General features: G+C 40.8%; 1 protein-coding gene across 4 annotated transcripts in view; it reads left to right on the top strand.

Annotated features, from left to right (window-relative positions):
- The window catches only part of rxraa (retinoid X receptor, alpha a), a 105,623-nt gene that overhangs the window by 70,555 nt on the left and 15,423 nt on the right, over positions 1–19,645 (top strand). For 2 of the 4 annotated variants that reach the window (XM_044333380.1, XM_044333382.1), the window contains exons 4-5: positions 12,097–12,247; positions 15,646–15,825. In XM_044333380.1, the coding sequence (XP_044189315.1) occupies positions 12,097–12,247; positions 15,646–15,825 (331 nt within the window). Of the gene's footprint in view, positions 1–12,087; positions 12,248–15,645; positions 15,826–19,645 lie in introns of all 4 variants that reach the window. The other 2 variants (XM_044333379.1, XM_044333381.1) reach the window with 1 other exon arrangement.

Raw genomic sequence — 19,645 nt, forward strand, 5'->3', positions numbered from 1 at the left:
AACCAAAACTTAAGTGTCTTGTGGGCACCAGAGTTGAAACATTTCAAATTGTGCCCAGCCTTAAATCTGACAGATACTCATGTTTGGAGGATTTGAGCCGTTATCCGTGAACGTTTGCATAACTGACACTGTAGAAGCTGCTGACTGTTGCTCAGTGAGGGTGAAGAGCGGCAGTTTGATGTGAGAGCGTGGCTCAGAGGTTAAAGATGGTGGCAGGGCCCTGTGGTCGTGAGGCGCGGCTCTTCTGATGGGATGTGATCTGAGTCAGACGGCGAGTGCCACTTGCTCTTAACACTCGGCTGACTTGCCGTTTTCTTGAGCAGTTGACTGGAACGAGGTCACAGCTCAGCCTCTTCCCTACTTAACCACCCAGAGCCCAGTACAAGACCCCCGCCTATAATAACCACACACACATATACACACCTACACATAGCCATGGACACACACTGCAAAATCACATACCCGTGAGTGCACACAATAAATTGTATTCTTCCTAATTATCGTTAGGATAATTACAATTTACAATGCAAACACCATTGTAGTTTCTTCTTCTTACTGTTGTAAAATCAACAGTTCATTTGCATTTCCACCACATTTCTGTCCTCACTTTTTATTACTGGAAGTTTTTCTAAGCTGTCCCCATCACAACATGTAGATGCATGGAAGCATGAGGTCCAGGTGAAAGTCAGTTTAAATCATTTGGGTTCTTTAAAAAAAAAACAAAAAAAAAAAAACTGTAATTTTCAATAAAAATCAGCAAAAACCATAAACAATGAGTTTTAACCATCCCCTACATCAAAGACTAAAATGACAACATGATGAAAGCAGGGTACAGGATGAACAAAACTCCCATTCTTGCTGGAATCTTGCATCCTCCAAAAGCCAAACCACATGTAAAGAGAGAGACAGTCCTTTATCATCAGCCAATTCTTACATCTCAAGAAACAGTACTTCCCCTTCAGCTCTGTTCCGAACATCCAGACACACTGACATGCTGTGGCTGTGCAGCTTGGGCATATTTTTTTTTCTTTTTCAGGGAGAAACATTTAGTTTGTCGTGTCTGTTCGTCGCATCCCGCTTATCTGCTCTGCATATTGTTAAGGCGTCTGTATTATTCTGACAAGGGCCACACATACCATCAACAAAACACATACTTTGTGTCTGCTTTCGCAGTTATAAGGTCTGACGTCTCTTTTTTTCTGGAGCTGTATTAGAGTAGAGATGGCGAGACGTCGCCCCGGGTATGTGGTCAGGGGGCAGTGCCAGGCCACAGCCATGCCCATTAAGAATAAATCTATAATAGTGGTTGTGTCTGTGGGCTTGAACTCACTGACAATACAGACCATCCCTCGATCACAGACACCGCAACTCTCCAAGCAGCTGGAAGGGATTATATGCAGGGGTGGAACACATTTTACACTTCCAGTGACAATGGCGAGAGTTGTCTGGCTGTTGTTTTTTGCAGAAAAAAGGGGTTCTTTATCATCGGACCGCTGCCGCTTCCCATTTTCCATTTTGCGGCTCAGTCCGTACCCCTCTGGCTTCCATGCTCTCCCACTCAAATATTTTTGAGAATCCTAAACCAACAACAGGCCTCCAGTGACTCTAAGTCTGCCTTAAAAATACATATAAAGCTTGAGTGTTTCTGGAGTCCAACACAGAAGAAAAGCTAATGTGAAAAAGGTGTAAATGTTTTACAAGAAATGGAACACGCGCTTAATAAGTAATAAATGAGCGGCAGCGGTGATGTCATGCGCCAGCTTCGGGTACGTCGTGTTTAGGTGAGGGTCACTAGGAGACTGAAACACAACACACTCAAGAGAGAGAGAGAGAGAGAGAGAGAGAGAGAGAGAGAGTAGTGGACCTCAGCCCCTTCCTGTGTGGGAGCAATAAAGGTCCATTCCGCTGCTCTGGTCTTTGATGGACCTCGCTGTAGTCACTCTGCATGACATCATGGTTGCACAGCTCTAATGGCTGCACAAAGGGGCTGTGTGTAGGGTCCCAGGAGAACAGTTAAGGCTCTCTAACGTCAATCAACCCTCAGATGGATGGGGGAAAAGATTCTTTTTAGCCAAAGCTGTCTCAAGGTAGCAATTAGGACTAGTTTTACTTTTTTCCCCCCCTCTATTACTGGTAGTTCAAGGAAGTCTAACTAATGTGCAGAATTAATCCAGTTGTGCTTTTGCTAGAAGATTAGCACACTGTTCTTCAACTTTGTGTTTACTGAACTATTCTACTATATTATAATATTTTAATAAAAAGTTTTTCTGTGTTTTATTTGCTGCTGTTAATGAAAACTCAACATTTGAAACTGCTCCAGCAGTTCAAGGGGCATGTTCCCCTTATTTTCTTGGAAGGCTTTCATTCTGACACATTTGCAAGAAGTATTGTTTTGATTAACAGAAGCAGAATCAGTGCATAAAAACACAGGGAAAGTCAAAGCAACAAAGCTGTGTTTTGGGTTGATGGAATTAATATGGTTCTAAGCTGCTGTTATAGTACATGTAATGAATGTTTTTGTTGATGTTTCGTCTTTTATTTCTTTCTATGGCATTTATTGAGACCGTTTTCATTTGTTAAAACAGCCCGTAGGCCGTAATTTGAAAGCTGAAAGTATGTAGTGTGATGATGCTTGGGGCCTGTGTATGTCCTGGCATGTGTGGGGCCACACAGGAGATGAGCCATTTAGAAGGTGGCAGCTATAAATGATAGAAACGGTAACATTAGATTTAAGTTTCAAGAGAGCAGCCTCCTAATACAGACGAGACGTTGCGGTTGAAATGCCTCGGGGGCGCACATTTATTTTAAAGCTCCAAATAATCCGTGTAGGGCTTTAATTGCATCTGGTGGTGTGATCTTACAGCAACTCAACACTGTGTGTGGACAGACATGTACACTGTAGGAATTTCTGTGAAGTGTAATGACACTACCTTTTTCACAACCATGCTCTGTGCACAGATCAGTTATCAGTTAAGTAACTAAAATAACTCGCACATTAGTCATTACACTCAGCGGCTACTTTATTAGAACACCTGTGCAATCTAATGCAATCCAATACATCAGCTCTGCCATAAATTCTACTTTTACGAAGCTTATACATTTTCAGTTTTTGTTGACATTGTCAGAAAGGTGATAATTCTACTTTATGTTTATTATTGAGGTCATAGTGGGTGGTGGTGTTGTACTGGAGTGCATTATATTGATATTGATATTGTGCGCTCCATTAACATACACGAGAGGGGCAAAATATTTGGAACATTAATACAGTCATGTTCTTATTCTTCCATATTACTGTACTTAATTGGCCTTATGGACATGGTTCACAACACTATGTGTGATGCAGTAAAAACAAACAATAAAAAGCATAATTTCCTAGAGTCATAAAGATGGCAAACATGGGTCGAACAGCATTTTGAAAAACTGATTACAGCTTGTTTAACCTGTTAAAGTATCAGATTGTTAGGTTTGGGGTTCATTACAATTTTTTTTTTTTTATTCAGCATGTTGTGATTGACAGCTGTCATTTTGTGCTGAACGTTTTAAAAAAAAAGAATCTGGCTAAGGTCTGCTAACATGTGAACAGCAGCAGAGACCATTTCAGAAAGCCTGTAAAGAGAAAAACATGTCTGTTTTTGATTTTAAAAAAAAGTTTGCACACCGATGTTGCTGTTTTTATTCATTTTGTATCATTGGTAATGGAATATCTTTGGGCTTTGGACTGTTTTCCTAACAAAATGAGACAATTAAAATGTGGTTAAAATGTGGTTGGGTTCTGGAAAACCAGGATGGACGTTTTTTACTAGTTTCTATGATTTTATAGACCAAACAAGTAATCAGTTAATCGAGCCAAATTTGATAAACACAGATCTCACTAACCATTGTGCAAGCAAGATCTTGCTGTAGATGGTGGTGGTGGATGGATAACACAAAGGAGTTCTAATGTTCTAATGTGTTGTTATTTTAAAAGGTCTGTTTTGCTTCTGAAAAGAGCAGAGGAAAGGAGGAGCAGATTGTTACAATTCAAACACACCATGAAAAATAGTATAGAAAGGAGGAGATTTTTAAAAAGACAGAAAAGTTGGAGAAGACTGGTGTGAGAGGAGAGTGACATTATGGTTGTAAGAGCTGCTCTGTCAGTGGCAGGCAGGGAAAGCCCACAGGAGTAGCACTGTTTCCTATGAAAACAGTCGTGCTCATCCACACGTACACAAACTCAAAAAGACACAGTTCTACACACGTCTGCTGCCGAACAGAAACACACGCTCAAGCATGCACACATGAAATCCATGCATGCATTCAGGCACACACACACACACACACACACACGAGAGAGAGAGACACAAGAAATAAAAATACACATGCATGCTGCAGACCCAACCCTACGTGCGCACACACTCCCATGGATGCCAGAAACACTCAGACAAACACGCGCACAGACACTGCCGCTCTGAGGTGAGACAACAGCTGAAAGTCACTGTGCATATTCCCTCTTCACTGCTGTAAGGCTTGCTGCCTTTCATGCCACTGATAGTCTTAATATCCTTTTTTCACTTGAACAAAAGTTTCTGTCAAAACACGCACACACAAGCGCCAGCAGTGCTTGCGATGATTCATTTTATCTGGTGTGGCACAGCATGGGGTGAGTGCTGGAAACCTCCGAGCTGTCTAGAATAATGTCTTTTTCTACTAAATTTTATCCACCGGGGGAGAGTAGAGACAGTATGATATTAGAAGTGAGTGACGATATCCATGGTGCTATTTTACAAGAAGCCATAGTTAGGATGTATTAGTTGTCTCTAATGACTTTATTATAATAAATAATAAATGTATTCACTTACAGGTCATTCATAAGCCAAATGAATGCGTACACTAAAATATCTCTTGTTGGTTGCCAGGTTGTGAGCTCATATGTAACCGAAGAGTTTCTTTCATTTATATTAGTCTTTCTTATTATTAACGCCCTTATGAAATGTGAAACTTCATACTGTCAGTCTCACAGCAGTGACATCTGTGTTGTGAAAATAATGTCTTAGCATTGTGAATTGCCTGCGCACATCTTTTCAAATCCAGACAATGAGTAATTCTTAAAACATGCGGAGATTGATTTAACTTTGTTAAGGATATATTGTCCCCTTGAGATTATTTTTCAACAGCAACCAAAGGAATCTGCGCCCCCATGAGTAACATTAACGTTATTAAATCTTTCGCAATGCTTTTTGAGGAGACAGTGGAAGAATATTAAAAAATTTTAAAATCCTTTTTTTTTTATATTTTAATATTTAGGCAATAAAACTGTTCATTTTGACAGTAATTTGTGGTGAGATGTAAAGATATGACTTGTCAAGTCATTCAAAAATTGTTGTAGTGGTTAAAATGCATCTTCCTGTTTCTCTATCCCGAGTGTGACTTTAAATGTACATGATGGATCTACTAGCAGACGACCCCTAAGTCCATCCCCACACAGCTGAACCACTTTGTGTATCGTGTGCGAGCTCCCACCCACGTGTCTGTTGATTTGTGCTCGTTTGTGTGGTATGCGTTGTTCAAACAGGTGTCTTTCAAATTTATAATAGTGTTGTAATTGATCCCAAAGGGTGTCTTACTGTGAATTTACCCAGAAGGCCACAGAAGAGCGGGCCCATTAACACAACCCCTGTGTGAAACCCAATCCCCCAACTCTGCTGATACGTGTCCAGATAAGACTCACACAAACCACAGGGGTAAGATAAAAGTTTGCACTCATTCCTCCCATACTTCGCTGGACCGCTGAGATAAGTTTGCTTTTAAAAGGAAGTGATTGCCATGAGGTGTCAGAGGTGAAAGGTGATGCGGGGTTATCATTAGGTTTCATCATGACCTGATCCTTGTCCTTACCTCTGAGGGGGCAGCTGGTTAGGTGTCGTCCCCTGTCAACAGGAGATTTGTATCCCGTCCACTCACACTTTTTTTTCGCTCTTCACATTCTAGCTTGAGACATTTTCAGTCTCTTACCTTGAAGCCAAAGTAAAGTTGCAGAAATTAATTGTTCCCAAGAAAAGTGCAGTTCAGTTTTAGTAAATGGGATCTATAACAGTGGATTGTAGAGTAGAACGGCCTATTCTTGGCCATGTTGTGCCACTGCATAATGGAAAGCCTTATTAAGGAATTCTTAAAGGGTGTTTTGAAAGAATACTGTAGAGATAACTTTCTCCGAGTTAAAAAAGGTGCCCTTGAACTGGAAAGCTACTGGAGTTCCACATGAGGGTTTTGCATTGAGGAGCGGTGCGCTAGGATTTGATGTCTCCTTTTGAAGTGTCTTTATGAGCAAAGTCTGTGCTCTGACTCTCTGAATCGAACTAAGCCCGTCTTAAGCAGAGGCCTCCACTGTCTCCGCTCTTCCTTCCTTTTCTCCTCTGTTCACTCCAGGGACGACTCCTTTCTCTTTTTTTCACCACCGCGTGTGTGTTGTCATTGCATACTAATAGTTTATGAGACCTGCTCTGCTGCCAAGATTATTCTGTCTATTGAAAGGGGATTGGGTTAAACACCTAAAACGAGCTGATTAACAACAATAGTTTTATTTGTTTTTTTGGTGAAATTATATTTTATTCTCTAATTTATTCTGGCTACTGTATGAGATACTTGGAATGATTGCTGATCATTGTCCTTTATCTCAATTTTCCATTTTATTCTATTTACTGTTTACTGGTGTCTGCTTATCAATGTATTTGACTAATTACTGAATGTGAATTTGTCTCTGGTGTGTTATTTGCCCAGTTTTTTTAAGTAGTTGTTGTAGCCTACAGGTATAGTACTGTATGATGTAGCGTTTAAAAGACTGCGGTTAGTTGATTGATAGAAAGTTAAAGGGTAACGAGATTTTATAATTGATTAACTGTCAAACATTTGCTGGTTCCAGCTTCTGAATTGTGAAAGTACTCTGCCTTTTAATCAACTGATCCATCTGTAAGAACAATAATAATATTAGTTGCAGCACTATTTTACAAAAAACATGCTGTTTATTTGTCTAAGTGTTTCTGTGAGACCACAACTACCAAAACGCCACTTCTATAATACATTTTGTAATGAGATAATGCAGGGTTCCACTACTGTTTTACAAGAATATATAAAAAAGAAAAAAAAAAAAAAACATTACCCTTAACAGTAGATTGAAAACGCATCCATTTATCAACCCAGCCACTCATAATATCTGACAACTGTAAGCTACACTCTCAGCTTCTCAGGGCTAAAACCTCTTTTAGGACTTATTTATTTAATTCACCATCTTTTACATGTTTGTATATTCCAGCAGTCTGCTAAAAGCAGCAGGTGGCACAGGACATATAATCACATATATCAGTTCTGTGCAGAATCTGACACCCACAAGCAGACAGAGACCCCCAATGTACTGGATGTACCAATCGAATGTCCTCCACAACATGTTATGTAACACCTCCAGCACATGAAACTGTGTGTGTGTTATTCAGCTGGAGCATTTCAGGCACTCGTGTTGTACATTGTACTGCAGGGAATCTTATGTCCTACATTCCCAGTCCTTGATGTTAAATGCTCCTTGTTTGTTTCGCTCCCTCAGTCTGGAAAAGTTTGAAGCCAAGCCTTCCACTCATAAATTTTTTTTTTAAAAAGATATACACAGACAGTATGTAAGGAGAGGATTGTGAAGGGGTTTCCCACTGCTGTACGCACAGCTGGCATATCTACCCGCGAAGGGTCACATGTATGTGTTGTAGGGGTGGGAGCATGTGTTCTATTTCCAGAGTCAGTCCTGAGCCACTTTAATCCCCCCGCCTTGCGTCCATCGCCATGGGCAGAAGAGAAGGAAAGGCCCCCCAGCCAGCCCATCCCACCATGGGGAGCAATGTTCCTGAGATTGAGTTGCAAGTTTACTGAAAATAGATTGTGAGTGGAAGAGTCTTTTCTATCTGGCAGACAGAGGGTTTGATAGAGACGATCGCAGCTGAGGAGACAGCTCTGTTAGTGCTGCGCTGCAGGGGAAAAGACTAGGCTCAGGCGTTCAACTGAGGTAAGACCTCATGTTGTGTGTGCGTGCGTGTGTGTGGTGGCGGTGTGCACATGCTGCCGAAGCTGGTTCCAAACAAATGATGCAGCTTTGTCTGTGTCTTTGTGTCTTAGAGACGCTCTCTCATTTCTTGCAAGAAGGGCTTTTCCAGTACAAGGCGGAATTATGGCAACATCAAATTGACAATAATAACTTGTACTTATGTGTCTACTATCCATTTAAATAGTGCAAATGACACTCATTTTGACTGTCCAAATGACTCATACACTATGGCCACTCAGTCAATATTATGCAAAATATTTATTTTTTCCTGTGATATTAATAATAAAATAATGTGCAAAATATCACAAGGGAAGCAGAGTCATTTTCTTTTTTTTTGCCCAAAGCTTTGAGCACATGTTGCATTCACTGTGTATTTGTGTAAATAGAGTGTGAAGAGCAGGCCAGGGGTGAGTGTCTGAGTGTGAATTGAACAGTTTCATGTGGTGGAGGGCTTTAACCTTTTGAACCCACTGAATCCACCAGTGGATCCATCATTCAAATGCAGCCAAACATTGAAAACCCATATGAGCTTCATTTTTGATATTCTAGTCAGGCCCCTGAGTCAAGTTCCCATGACACCACATATGTCCTGCTGAATTCTGCCGGAAATCTGTATAAAATGATACTGAAGACGTCTAGAATTTTCTATTTGATGTGATGGTAATGGACCATGGTTTGGAACATTTCCCTCAGTGTAAGCATGATATACTGTAGCTTCAAGCAAGTATATGGCATTGCTGACATTTTTCTTACTTTGAAGCTATTTGAGAGGAATCAAATAGGTGAAAAGAGATGCCAGGAGCCACAGCAGCAAGTTGTGTGCATGTCTGTACGTGTGCAAGCTTTTGTATGTCTACCTTGGTGAACTTGCACATGTGTGTACAGTATATGTGTGTGTACAGTAAACTGTGTAATTGTTGTTGTGTGTGTTGGTCTGTGTCCAATCAGCTCTTTCATTCTCACAGCATTACAACCAATTTTGAAGTTTGATACCGGTGTCTCTTGGTAGTTTCCGAGAACTCATAAATTTTGCCTGTACATGTTTTAGTGCTCTAATACTTTTCCTGAAATGATGTGTTTGTTTTTCTTTTTTTGTGCACATTAATCACTGTTGCACCAAGAGCATGATGTTGTGTATTGACTGTACAAAGTTGAGGTAAGGGAAATTGGGAAAGAGCAAAAATGAAGGGATGTGCTCAAAAAGTTTATTTTAGCATACATAAAGGGAACTTCAGTTTTACATGTCAGAGTTAATTTAAATGTCATAGAGTACTACACGGCCTGTGAAAACAGTTCATGTATAATGTCTTCTGTAGCTCAAGAGGAGCTTTGTCAACTGTAGGTAGGGAAGGTCTAAAGAAAGATGCTATTGAGTTGCATTATGGGAAGTGTAGGATCCACGTTTGTTGGAGCTTTACCCATAAGTAATAAATAAAAGTCAGGATATCTCTGTCTTTGCTGCAGCTTGGATTTTTCTTCTTTTTGTATTGTAAGTGCCCCAACTTTATGGTCATGTTATACTAAAATGCTGGAATAGTCCTTTAATTTCCCTCATATTCTTTCACAAATACTGAAACATGCACACAAATATTTACAATATGTTATTATGTTTACCAAATCCAACTGAGTTTCTTAATACCAAATCCAATTTATGTGTACCAAGTCCAGCTCACTCAACATATTGTACCACTATAATTGTTTTGGTTTGTAGTCTGTGTGTTATAGTCATGGCTGTTATGACATCTTTTATGACATCTTTCTCTTATATGTCTCTACACCAAACCAAAAAAAAAGTATCGTTTTTTGATCACTCAATAAATAATTTGTATAATACTCAATTATGAAAATAATTCATACTTGTAGTGCAGAGTATTGTTTGCTGTGGTGTGTATGTCTGTATGTTCTGTATCCCTGTAAACGTAGCTAAGGACAACATACACCTAGACTATCTTTCCTCTGTCTTGACCGATCCCTGCAGACAGAGACAGTGTTTTTCTGCTGCAGTACTAGCTAAATTTAGAGCCAAGAAGTGTTTGTACTATCAGACATGTCTCATATGTGGTAACTTAATGAAAACACGTCTGGCTACATGAGCCCATGTGTCTGCCCCGTCAACGTTGTTCTGTCTCTCACCCCTCTGCTGTTGGTGTCTTAGTGCAGGGATCCACCTTTTCCTCCCCCAGCGTAATGTCACTTTAGTCAGACAGATTGCTGCTTTTACTTTTCAAATTTTTTTTTCATTAGAAGGTGTTAATGGTGAGCTACAGCAGCTTCTGTTCCATCCAATACATTTAGCGTCTTAGGATAATTTATATCCTGCCCCCTAACATTTATCTCCTCTGGAAACAGCATGTAGCTAGTTGTAATAATTAGTCTCCCCTTGCTCTCCTCTTTTAGCAAAAGGCAAAGAGGGGTCACTTTCAGATGAATTTTATCAAAGCTGTGTTTCAGAGAGGGAGGGAGGCAGCATATGAAGTGAAGACTTAAGGCTCCAGTTGCACTGCTGCTAAAACAAATGCTGTCTCTTTATTCTGCTGTACTGTTAAATTTTGCATTGGAGTTATGCTAGCGCCGAACATTTGGGAGCCAGCGGGGCTTGTTGAGAGCATGAATAAAAGAGTTCCTGGGGTGGAGTGGTGCAGGATCCTGCTGCGCCAGATTTAGATCTGAAACAGAGGGGAACAGGAGGGAGGAGAGAGACAGAGAGAGCAATGAATGAGGGCAAAAAGAGCTGCTGCTAGGGCTGCTGACCATCTGTATTGAGTACCAGAAGTCATAATATCTTCTTTTTTTTTTTTTTTTAACTTTCTGCATTCATCAGATTGTTCAAGACAAACTGCATGACACCAGGCCCGTCATGATAATTATTTATTTATTTATCGACTTGTCGCACGATATATAGACGTGACCTCAGTATTGCCCATTGTGTTAACATGCATGTTTGTTTACATAAGAATGCCACCAACATTTTAGTCAACGTGATGCCAGAATAAACAGCATAATTTATTGCGTGTGGTCTACCAATTTCAGGCAAATAATCCGTCTACCTGTTTCAGCAGTTTTCGCTAACCACCGCTAAGAAAAAACCCAGTACATAGACGGCACCTTGGGGTATATGAAACAGGCAATTTACCGCTTGTTTTTAATATCATTTGGCAAGCTGTGACAACAAAACATCATTATACTCTGAGGGAACATTACCAAGTTGCTTCATGTTGATTTTGAGAGACTATGCATCCCCACAAACCTGGAAAAAGTTATAAACAGTAGTGAGTGAATGCTGCGTGTCGTTACTTTTCAATAACACTTTGCTTTATGAGTTGGAACGGTACCCGCACCCTCAAACTCTGTTCCCCAGAGGAATCACGGCTAAATACTACCACCAGCTGACATAGAAGAGCGTAACAGAACATAAAATGTACAACCTGAACAATACTAATGTGATGGTCGTAAATTTTTGTTTTCTTTTTTTAAGACAAACAGAAAAGGACTAATGTGTATATAAATTATTTAACTCATAAAATCCCCTTTTTTGTGAGCATCACAGTCGCCCTGACAAATGAAAATGGCTCCTGATATTTCTAGAAACCCAAAATTCTCCCAAAACTCTTCACTCCCACTAGTGAACATATGCTGGGGGTACATGGGCTATGTATGTAGGCTGCAGGTATGGTATGGTGTAAGTGAATAAGGTGAAGTAGGGGTTACCATGTTAACTGCAACTGTGGCATAAAATGATCTTAAAATGACAATAATATCATTTATCGCAATTATTTCTGGGACAATGTAGCGTCCAACAGAAGTGGTTATCGTAACAGGCCTACATGACACATCTGCACTCAGATTTAATCTCCCTGTTTGTATGTGTAACCAACTCATCTCTCTCCTTAGCAGACCTGGCCCTTGTTCAATAGTTAATGTCATCAGCTAACTATGCCTCACCAGCTAAGCTGTGTGACGGTTTTGTGTAATGGGGTGTATGATGTCGCTTTGTGACCTGTCCACGGGTGTATTTGTGTGTGTTGATGTTCCAGCTGAACTCTCCGATGAACTCGGTCAGCAGCACGGAGGACATAAAGCCCCCGCTGGGCCTCAACGGTGTGATGAAGGTGCCCGCCCAGCCCTCAGGCACGGCCCTGTCGCTCACCAAACACATCTGCGCCATCTGTGGGGACCGCTCCTCAGGTGAGTGACATCAGACTGTGATGAACAGCTGTATGACCATATGTGCTGTAAACACAGGCAGCATCGCAAAATAAGAAGAACTGAAAGCAAAACGAAAAATTGATTTCAAATGAAATGACATTCAATGTTATTCTAGATTTTTTTTTATCAGTTTTTGGTTCATTGGATTGAAGTATGCTGGGTTATATACTGAGTTACCAGTTTATTTGACACACCTGCATGAACTGCAATAATTCCAGCATTTGAAGAACTTTTCAGCTCTGTTTATATTTAATACTACATTATTTTTGAGTCAAGTATATTGAAAAATGTTTAATATTTTTTCCACCTCTACCTTTACTACTTTACATGCAGTAAAGGTGGAGTAAATGTTATGTGACCAATCAGACCATTGACTGAAAAATGAAGAAACTGTTCATTATGAGTAAGTTAGTTAAAGCAATTAAGTAAACATGTTAAAAGTGTACAGTTCTTCAGGAAGTTATCATCCTGCTTGTCTTTTGCCAGCTTGTAGTGTTGCAGTATATTTTTGTGGCTTATCTGTACTAAATTACTCATGATGTCAAAGTAGGTTTTTCTCAACAAATTGTAGTGAATAGATTAAAACGAAAATGGTAATATGACTAATGTTTAACTCAATGGAAGTAACTATTTAAAGGTCAAACCCTAACTAGGGATTGGTATTTATACTTGTGGGGAGTCATTCATCTGGGGAAGGGTATAAAAATAATTTCTCAACAGTTGTGATTACACAAGACTCCATCTTTACCAAATGAAAAGAAAGTGGGACTACCCTTCATCTTGCTAAAGCTGGTGTTCCAACCACACTGAGAAACCTCCAAAGAAGATCCAAAGATGAACTTAGGTCAGAGAACAGCCCCACGGACCGCTCTGGCAGAACTACATACTGCAGCTTTTTGCAACTTCCTGGAAGGACAACAGTCAGTGGAATTCTTCACAAATCTGGGTTAAATGGCAGAGCGGCCAGAAAGAAGCCACTCCTGAGAAAATACACAAGAGGGCAGTGGCCATAAAGGCACATGAAAGAAATCATGAGGCAAAAGATTGTATGGTCTGATGAAACCAAACCTCAATTCAACTTCAACTGAAATAGAGAAGCGCTGTGTCTGAAGGAAACCAGGCACAACCCATCACTCATCTCATAGCATCCCTACCGTGAAGCATGGCAGTGCTAGAGTCACCATGGTGTGGGTTTGACCTTTTTTTTTTTTTTTGCAGTGGGGAATGTTCCTATAGAATGAAGACTGGAGTCAAATACAAGCAGATTTTGAGAAGAACCTGCTTTGAATGCAGTATTCAAGGGTTTGTCTTGATACATGATCACATGTTAATATTACTGTGATGAAACGCATAAGAAATAAATGGAGACAGGGACATTTTAAACCTTTTGGGACCTTTTTGAAGCATGATAAGTTTAGATTTGAGGCCACTTTCATGCCCAAATGAGCCTTATGAAAGACAGAAACAATCAGTACTCAGCAAAATATTCATCCATGCAATGTCTAACTAGAAACTACAAAAAATGCTGCTGTATTTAAGTCTTTCTGATAATTCTGTTGTCGACAAGGCTGTACATGGATTACGTATGTTGCTAGTGTGATTTCTGACACATTATATCTTGCCAGTTGTCACACTGTTGTCAGCTTCCTCTTTCCCTCCTTTTTAAGATCCAAAATGTCTCGTACCATACTTGAAACTTTGTGAATGTCCTCATTTTCAGTTTCAAGTGAGTCATTTTACTTTTACACAGATTTGCAATAGCCCAAGGTTCCTCACGTTGCTCTATAGGGTTTAAAAAATGCAAAACAGTAAATACCATTATCAGTGTTCATCCTTAGATCCATCCATCTTTTTGGCTTTCCACACAGCACACGCCTACCCCAAGATTCTCCTAATCATGGGCTATCATTTGGTCAAGAGCTAGCTTAACCACTTTAACCACAAGAACATTTAACCCATGGCTAACTGTTGTCATGACTCACACAGCAGTCATCTTTGTAGTCGAGTAACTCATTTTTTCATACAGCCAACAAATAAACCTGCGTTTAAATATTTCTCTGGGGATAATCATGAAAGCCCAGGGATGAAGCTAGATATAAATAATAATAATATTAATAATAATACATTTAATTTGTACCACACTTTTCATTCATAGTGAAACTAAAAATGCTACAGTATTAATAACATAGAACATACAGCATAAAGAAAGAGAAGAAAAGAAGAGTTAAGATGAAAAAGCCTTCCTGAATAGAAAGGTTTTAGGCCTTTTTCTTTTTTTTAAGAGACTAGGGTCTGTGCTGCCCTCAGATGGTTAGGAAGGCTGTACCACAAGTGTGGTGCAGCAGAGCAGAAGGCTTGACCCCCCATGGTGTAGAGCTTAGTGCTGGGGGCCCGGAGGAGCAAGCTGCCGGCAGATCTGAGGGTATGTGTGGAAGTTTGTGGTGTGATCAGTTCCTGTAGGTAGGGAGGCGCATGTCTGTTGATGGTATGTCAGTAGCAGGACTTTGTAGTCAATCCTGAAGGAGACAGGCAGCCAGTGCAATGACAACAGAATAAGTGTTATATGTTTGTGTTTTCGCACTCTCATCAGGATCCTGGCAGCGCTGTTCTGAATGCACTGGAGCTTCTGGATGCTCCTGCCAGAAATCCCTGTGAAGAGTGCATTGTAGTAGTCCACTCTTGAGGACATAACAGCGTGGACAAGTCTCTCTGCAACTGACAGGGTTAGAGAAGGGTGGAGTTTAGAGATGTTTTTAAGATGATAGAAAGAAGTTTTGCATAGATGTCTTATATGGTCATCTAAGTCACTGGACAGTTTTAGTGTCATCCTGCGTCATCAGTGCTCCATGGACCCAAGGGGGAAAAACAAAACAATGTTTAATAGCAAGTCATGCTTCATTTCACTGTGCTGGGAGGGTTTATTTATCTTCTCTGGTGGTCTGACCAGCAAAGAACTAACAAAGAAACAGTTTGAGCAACCCTGGAGAATTTCAATGGGCTTCATCCGTCATAAATAACAAAGGAGTTGTTGGGAACATAGACACGATATGTCCTGTACTACAACATGATGTGAGAACAGTACCGTAATGCAAATCCACAGGGCCCTCCTGCAGCCTGCTTTAAGAAGGCTCCTCTTTTCTTCTCCAGCCACCTCAGCGTAACCCCCAAATGCACTCTGTTCACTTTAACAGGTCTTTCATCATAATTGCTCTTTAAAGCTTTTAGAAGCCAGTTCCTGTATTCTGCTTGTGTGGTTTGTATATGAGGTCAGACAAATGTTTTTGTTCTGAAGTCCCTTGAAAAAAAATGAGAATACCAGATTAACAATGTGTCCTGTATACTAGACAAACCATCCCTGTATCGCTCTTTCTCCTCAGGTAAACACTATGGGGTATACAGCTGTGAGGGTTGCAAAGGTTTCTTCAAAAGGACGGTGCGCAAAGACCTGAGCTACACCTGCCGCGACAACAAGGACTGTGTCATCGATAAGCGCCAGAGGAACCGCTGCCAGTACTGCCGCTACCAGAAGTGTTTAGCCATGGGCATGAAGAGAGAAGGTACAGCACATACCGTTGAGGATAAAGTCCCACTTACCCATTCCCTCAAATCTGTACTAATCCACATAGGCACACATGAAAACACAGATAACAGCTCTATTTTTGGAAATCAGTAGAAGTGTAGTGCAGTCAGAAGTACATAAGATGAATATTTTTGTTGTTTTTTGTGACCAGAACCACACAGAATACATGCATAACATTTAGCAAGACTGTTTTATCAGTGGGTATATTTTAGGGCCATACACTCTACTGTATTTAAAAATGTTCTGCTCCAAGCACTACTTTGGGGTAAATAATTCTACTGTGGCAGCCCCAGGAAGCCAGTATTGCTAGATGTGGAAACAGAGTGTGGGCTTATGAGAACTGGAAGTCCTGAGGGAGCTGAGTGATGTAGACTGGAGAAATAAAAAAATAAGAATGGAGCTGTGTGAACTTCGGCTTCCACTGCATCCTCTGGATGTCAGCGTTTCCGCTCTTGTGCCTCTAATGATTTGTATAAACTTGGAAGCTGTGTGGAACAGCCTACCTAGTTTTTGTGAACCAGCATGTTTTCCCAAACACACAGATGTTTTGTGTGCTTATTTTACGAGATACTCGATGCACAAAATTTAATCAGAGTGCTCAAATTGAATTATGTCTTGTAATTGCACAGCACGGTGAAAACGTGCGCCACATTCTTCAAATTAGAGGCTACTGATGGAATGCATACTGCTCCTGCCACCGAATGGATACAGGGCTTTAATCAGCCGCATGGTGTCCATGTAAATGTGGCTAAAATAAATTCAATCTGAAGCAGGTAACTAAAACATATACATAAAGATGCTATATGTCATTTTTCTTGGGTCTATATCAATGCACCTCCTCAGGCAACTACAGCCATAAAATTAACAAGTGACAACTCACAAGCTCATTACTGTTTACTGATGCTGCTTTTCACAGGTTACTGACAACAAACATTGCATTCAGCTAATCCATCCCTATTGTATAATTGATAGTTTTGAGAGTCAGGTAGTTTATCCTCAAGATATAGACAGCATGCAATCAAACATTTCTGCAAACTTTAATCACTTTGCTCCCAACATGGATGGGAAAAACCTTGTCCTCTCACAGCAGAGAGTGTGGGTTATGAAATTGCCCACAGTAACATTTGCATGCTAAAGTTTCAACTAACATGAATGTCATACTGAAATCCTTCTCAGCCACAAATCGTGCTAGTTTCGGCTTCCACAATGACACTACTTTGAAGTGTGCATATTCAAGACATTGTCATCTCACCTCCCTTTACAACTTACAGATAGTAAGTTGAGTAAGAGTCAGTTGAGTAACAGAAACAAACTGACAAAATAATATTTTATGTCGCCCCAGGAAAGTCGTTTGAGGTTGTGATTGGAGCCTTGAAGGGAATGGGTGTTGTTTAGGATCGGCTATTTGTGCTTTTAATCATGTTCTATTGACCAGATCGTGCAGGTGCAAGTTCAAATTCCAGTCAGAATAGCGCTGGTCTACTGGATCATTACCGACACTACGCCCAATGTTATGACAAGTCATCAGAATACGAAAACAGCCATACACAAAAGAAATCAAGAACTTTTTTTTTAAGGCCTTACACTCGTATCACCATGAAACAAAAACAGGGCACAATGTATATAAAGACTGAGGCATTTTCACACAAACATTTCCTATTAGTGGTCTGCATGATTGATTGCATCCTCTTCATATCCTCTTAATGAATGAGAGCGGCTCTTGGGTAATGGCAGTGTTGAAAAATGTTGTGATTGTTTGATGCCACACTTATTGCGCCGCAGTCTTTGAGAGTGACTCTAACGTGTAAACACTGAGTTGAGAAATATCGTCTGTGCTTGTGGGGCAGTACAGTAGAGCACCTTAGAGGAAAGATTGCAGAGCATATAAAAGCAGGAAGAGCTCTTTTGTGTGAGGGGGGGAAGAAGAAGAAGAAGAAGTAGAAGAAGAAGAAGAAGAGGAAGAAAAAAAAAAACAGGCAGTGAGGTGTGAATTTTAACACTCCACGAGGGTGTTAAAAATGTTAGCGCTCTCAGCAGTGCTGTTAAGCACTCTTTCGCACATTGAACAAATCAATCACTGCCTCCCGCCATTATGGGCATCGCAGTTACAGAATCCAGTTATAGAATGCATAGATTATACTGAGCGGCATAAAGTATAACCATGGGAGCTGAAGAGCAATGATGATAGCAGGTGTTAAGCACGTGTGTATGTGCAGGTGCGCATGTGTTGGATGTAGCTTCACCGATTAAAACTGAAAAATCGAAACTGCGAAGAGAAGAAGAAAAAGAAGTGTTTTTTTGGGTAAATACGCATTCTATACAAGGCCAATTTGTCTTGACCTTTACTTGGCCTCCCCTCCCCTCCCTCTTGCTTTTATTTATATCATTGTAGGGCTCTTTACTCCTTTCAAGGATATTATCATTTACTGCCTTTCGCCTCACTCACAGCACTGCCTAAGCCTCCCCTTGCACCCCGAGGGCTGTGGTTAGAGAACAAGGCAGCAGTAGCCCAAAAGGCTAAGCGAATCCACAGAAAAACAGGATTAAATGAATTTATGCTCTCCCAGTCAGGAGAGGAGAAAGAGGAGGGGGGAGAATAAAGCTAACATGATTTCAGCCCTCCTCACCTCTCCCTGACTCCAACACAAGTATTCTACCCTTGGGTTGACCTCCACCGCCAGACAGCAGTTCCTCTAAAGTGGGGCCCCTTTCCCTCTCCTCCTCTAACAACCCCTGCTTCCCTCCCACCCCCCCACCCACCCCCAACAAGACCACGGCCTCTCCAATTCAGGACTTGGAATTGAAACCAGAGTAAGGGAAACGTAAGAAGACAGATCATCCTGCAAACCGTGTGTGTGTGCGAGTGTGTGTGTGTGTGTGTGTGAGAGAGAGAGAGAGAGAGAGAGAGAGAGAGAGAGAGAGAGAGAGAGAGAGAGGCAGGGCGGTTCTCCAGGTGTGTATGTAAGCTCGCATGCTGACAGTGAGTTTCCAAAAGCCGTTTATCATACAACACTGTTATGTCCAAACCTTTTACAAATCCATGTGTGTGCAGGACAAACTTATAAAAAGCCGCAGTACTTTTTTCTGCGGTGTCTTGAATTAAGTAAATTATAGCCTTTTGAAAAGACAAAACACACACACACATGCATCTTTTCCATCCTCACTTGAGGGTGGAGGTGCGGTTTCTCTTGCCTCAGCCACAGTGAGTCTCGGTGTCTGCTCAGCACACAAACCATTTCCTGTGTCTCCTCGCCAAGCCAATCAGATGACAGAACCAACACGGTTCTGCTTCAACCAGTTTTTATGTGCGACATGGAAAAAAAAAAAAAAAATCTACAGGACAAAGTCTTCATTGATTTGTGTTCAGGTTTTTTTTATTTAAGCTCTTCTGTCACACACAGAGTATCTGGCGGCCACGCATGGCGTAACGAAGGAGTGACAGACCATACATTATTTATGTGTCTATAAATGATTTGTGTATAAAAGGAGCCGGCTGTTTGTCATTGAGCACTACATGAAAAACACATCTCTTTGATAAGGAAGCTGAGAGAAGTCCTTGAACATTTCCATGCTGCTGCGTTGTGCATAATGTAGGTCTGAGGTCCCGAATATATTCCATCCGCACTGTCGAAGCAATTATTGATGATTGAACTCTCTTGGATATGTTTACTGGCATAATACTTACTGGGTCATGCACTATTCGCTGGCTCACAGAGACACACTGAATGCAGCAGGCACATGCACATGGAGACACTCGACATGGGCAAGCAAGCACACACTCAAGCATGCACATGTGT

Source organism: Thunnus albacares, chromosome 18 (assembly GCF_914725855.1).
Source record: "Thunnus albacares chromosome 18, fThuAlb1.1, whole genome shotgun sequence".
In the NCBI taxonomy this organism is placed as follows: Eukaryota; Metazoa; Chordata; class Actinopteri; order Scombriformes; family Scombridae; genus Thunnus; species Thunnus albacares.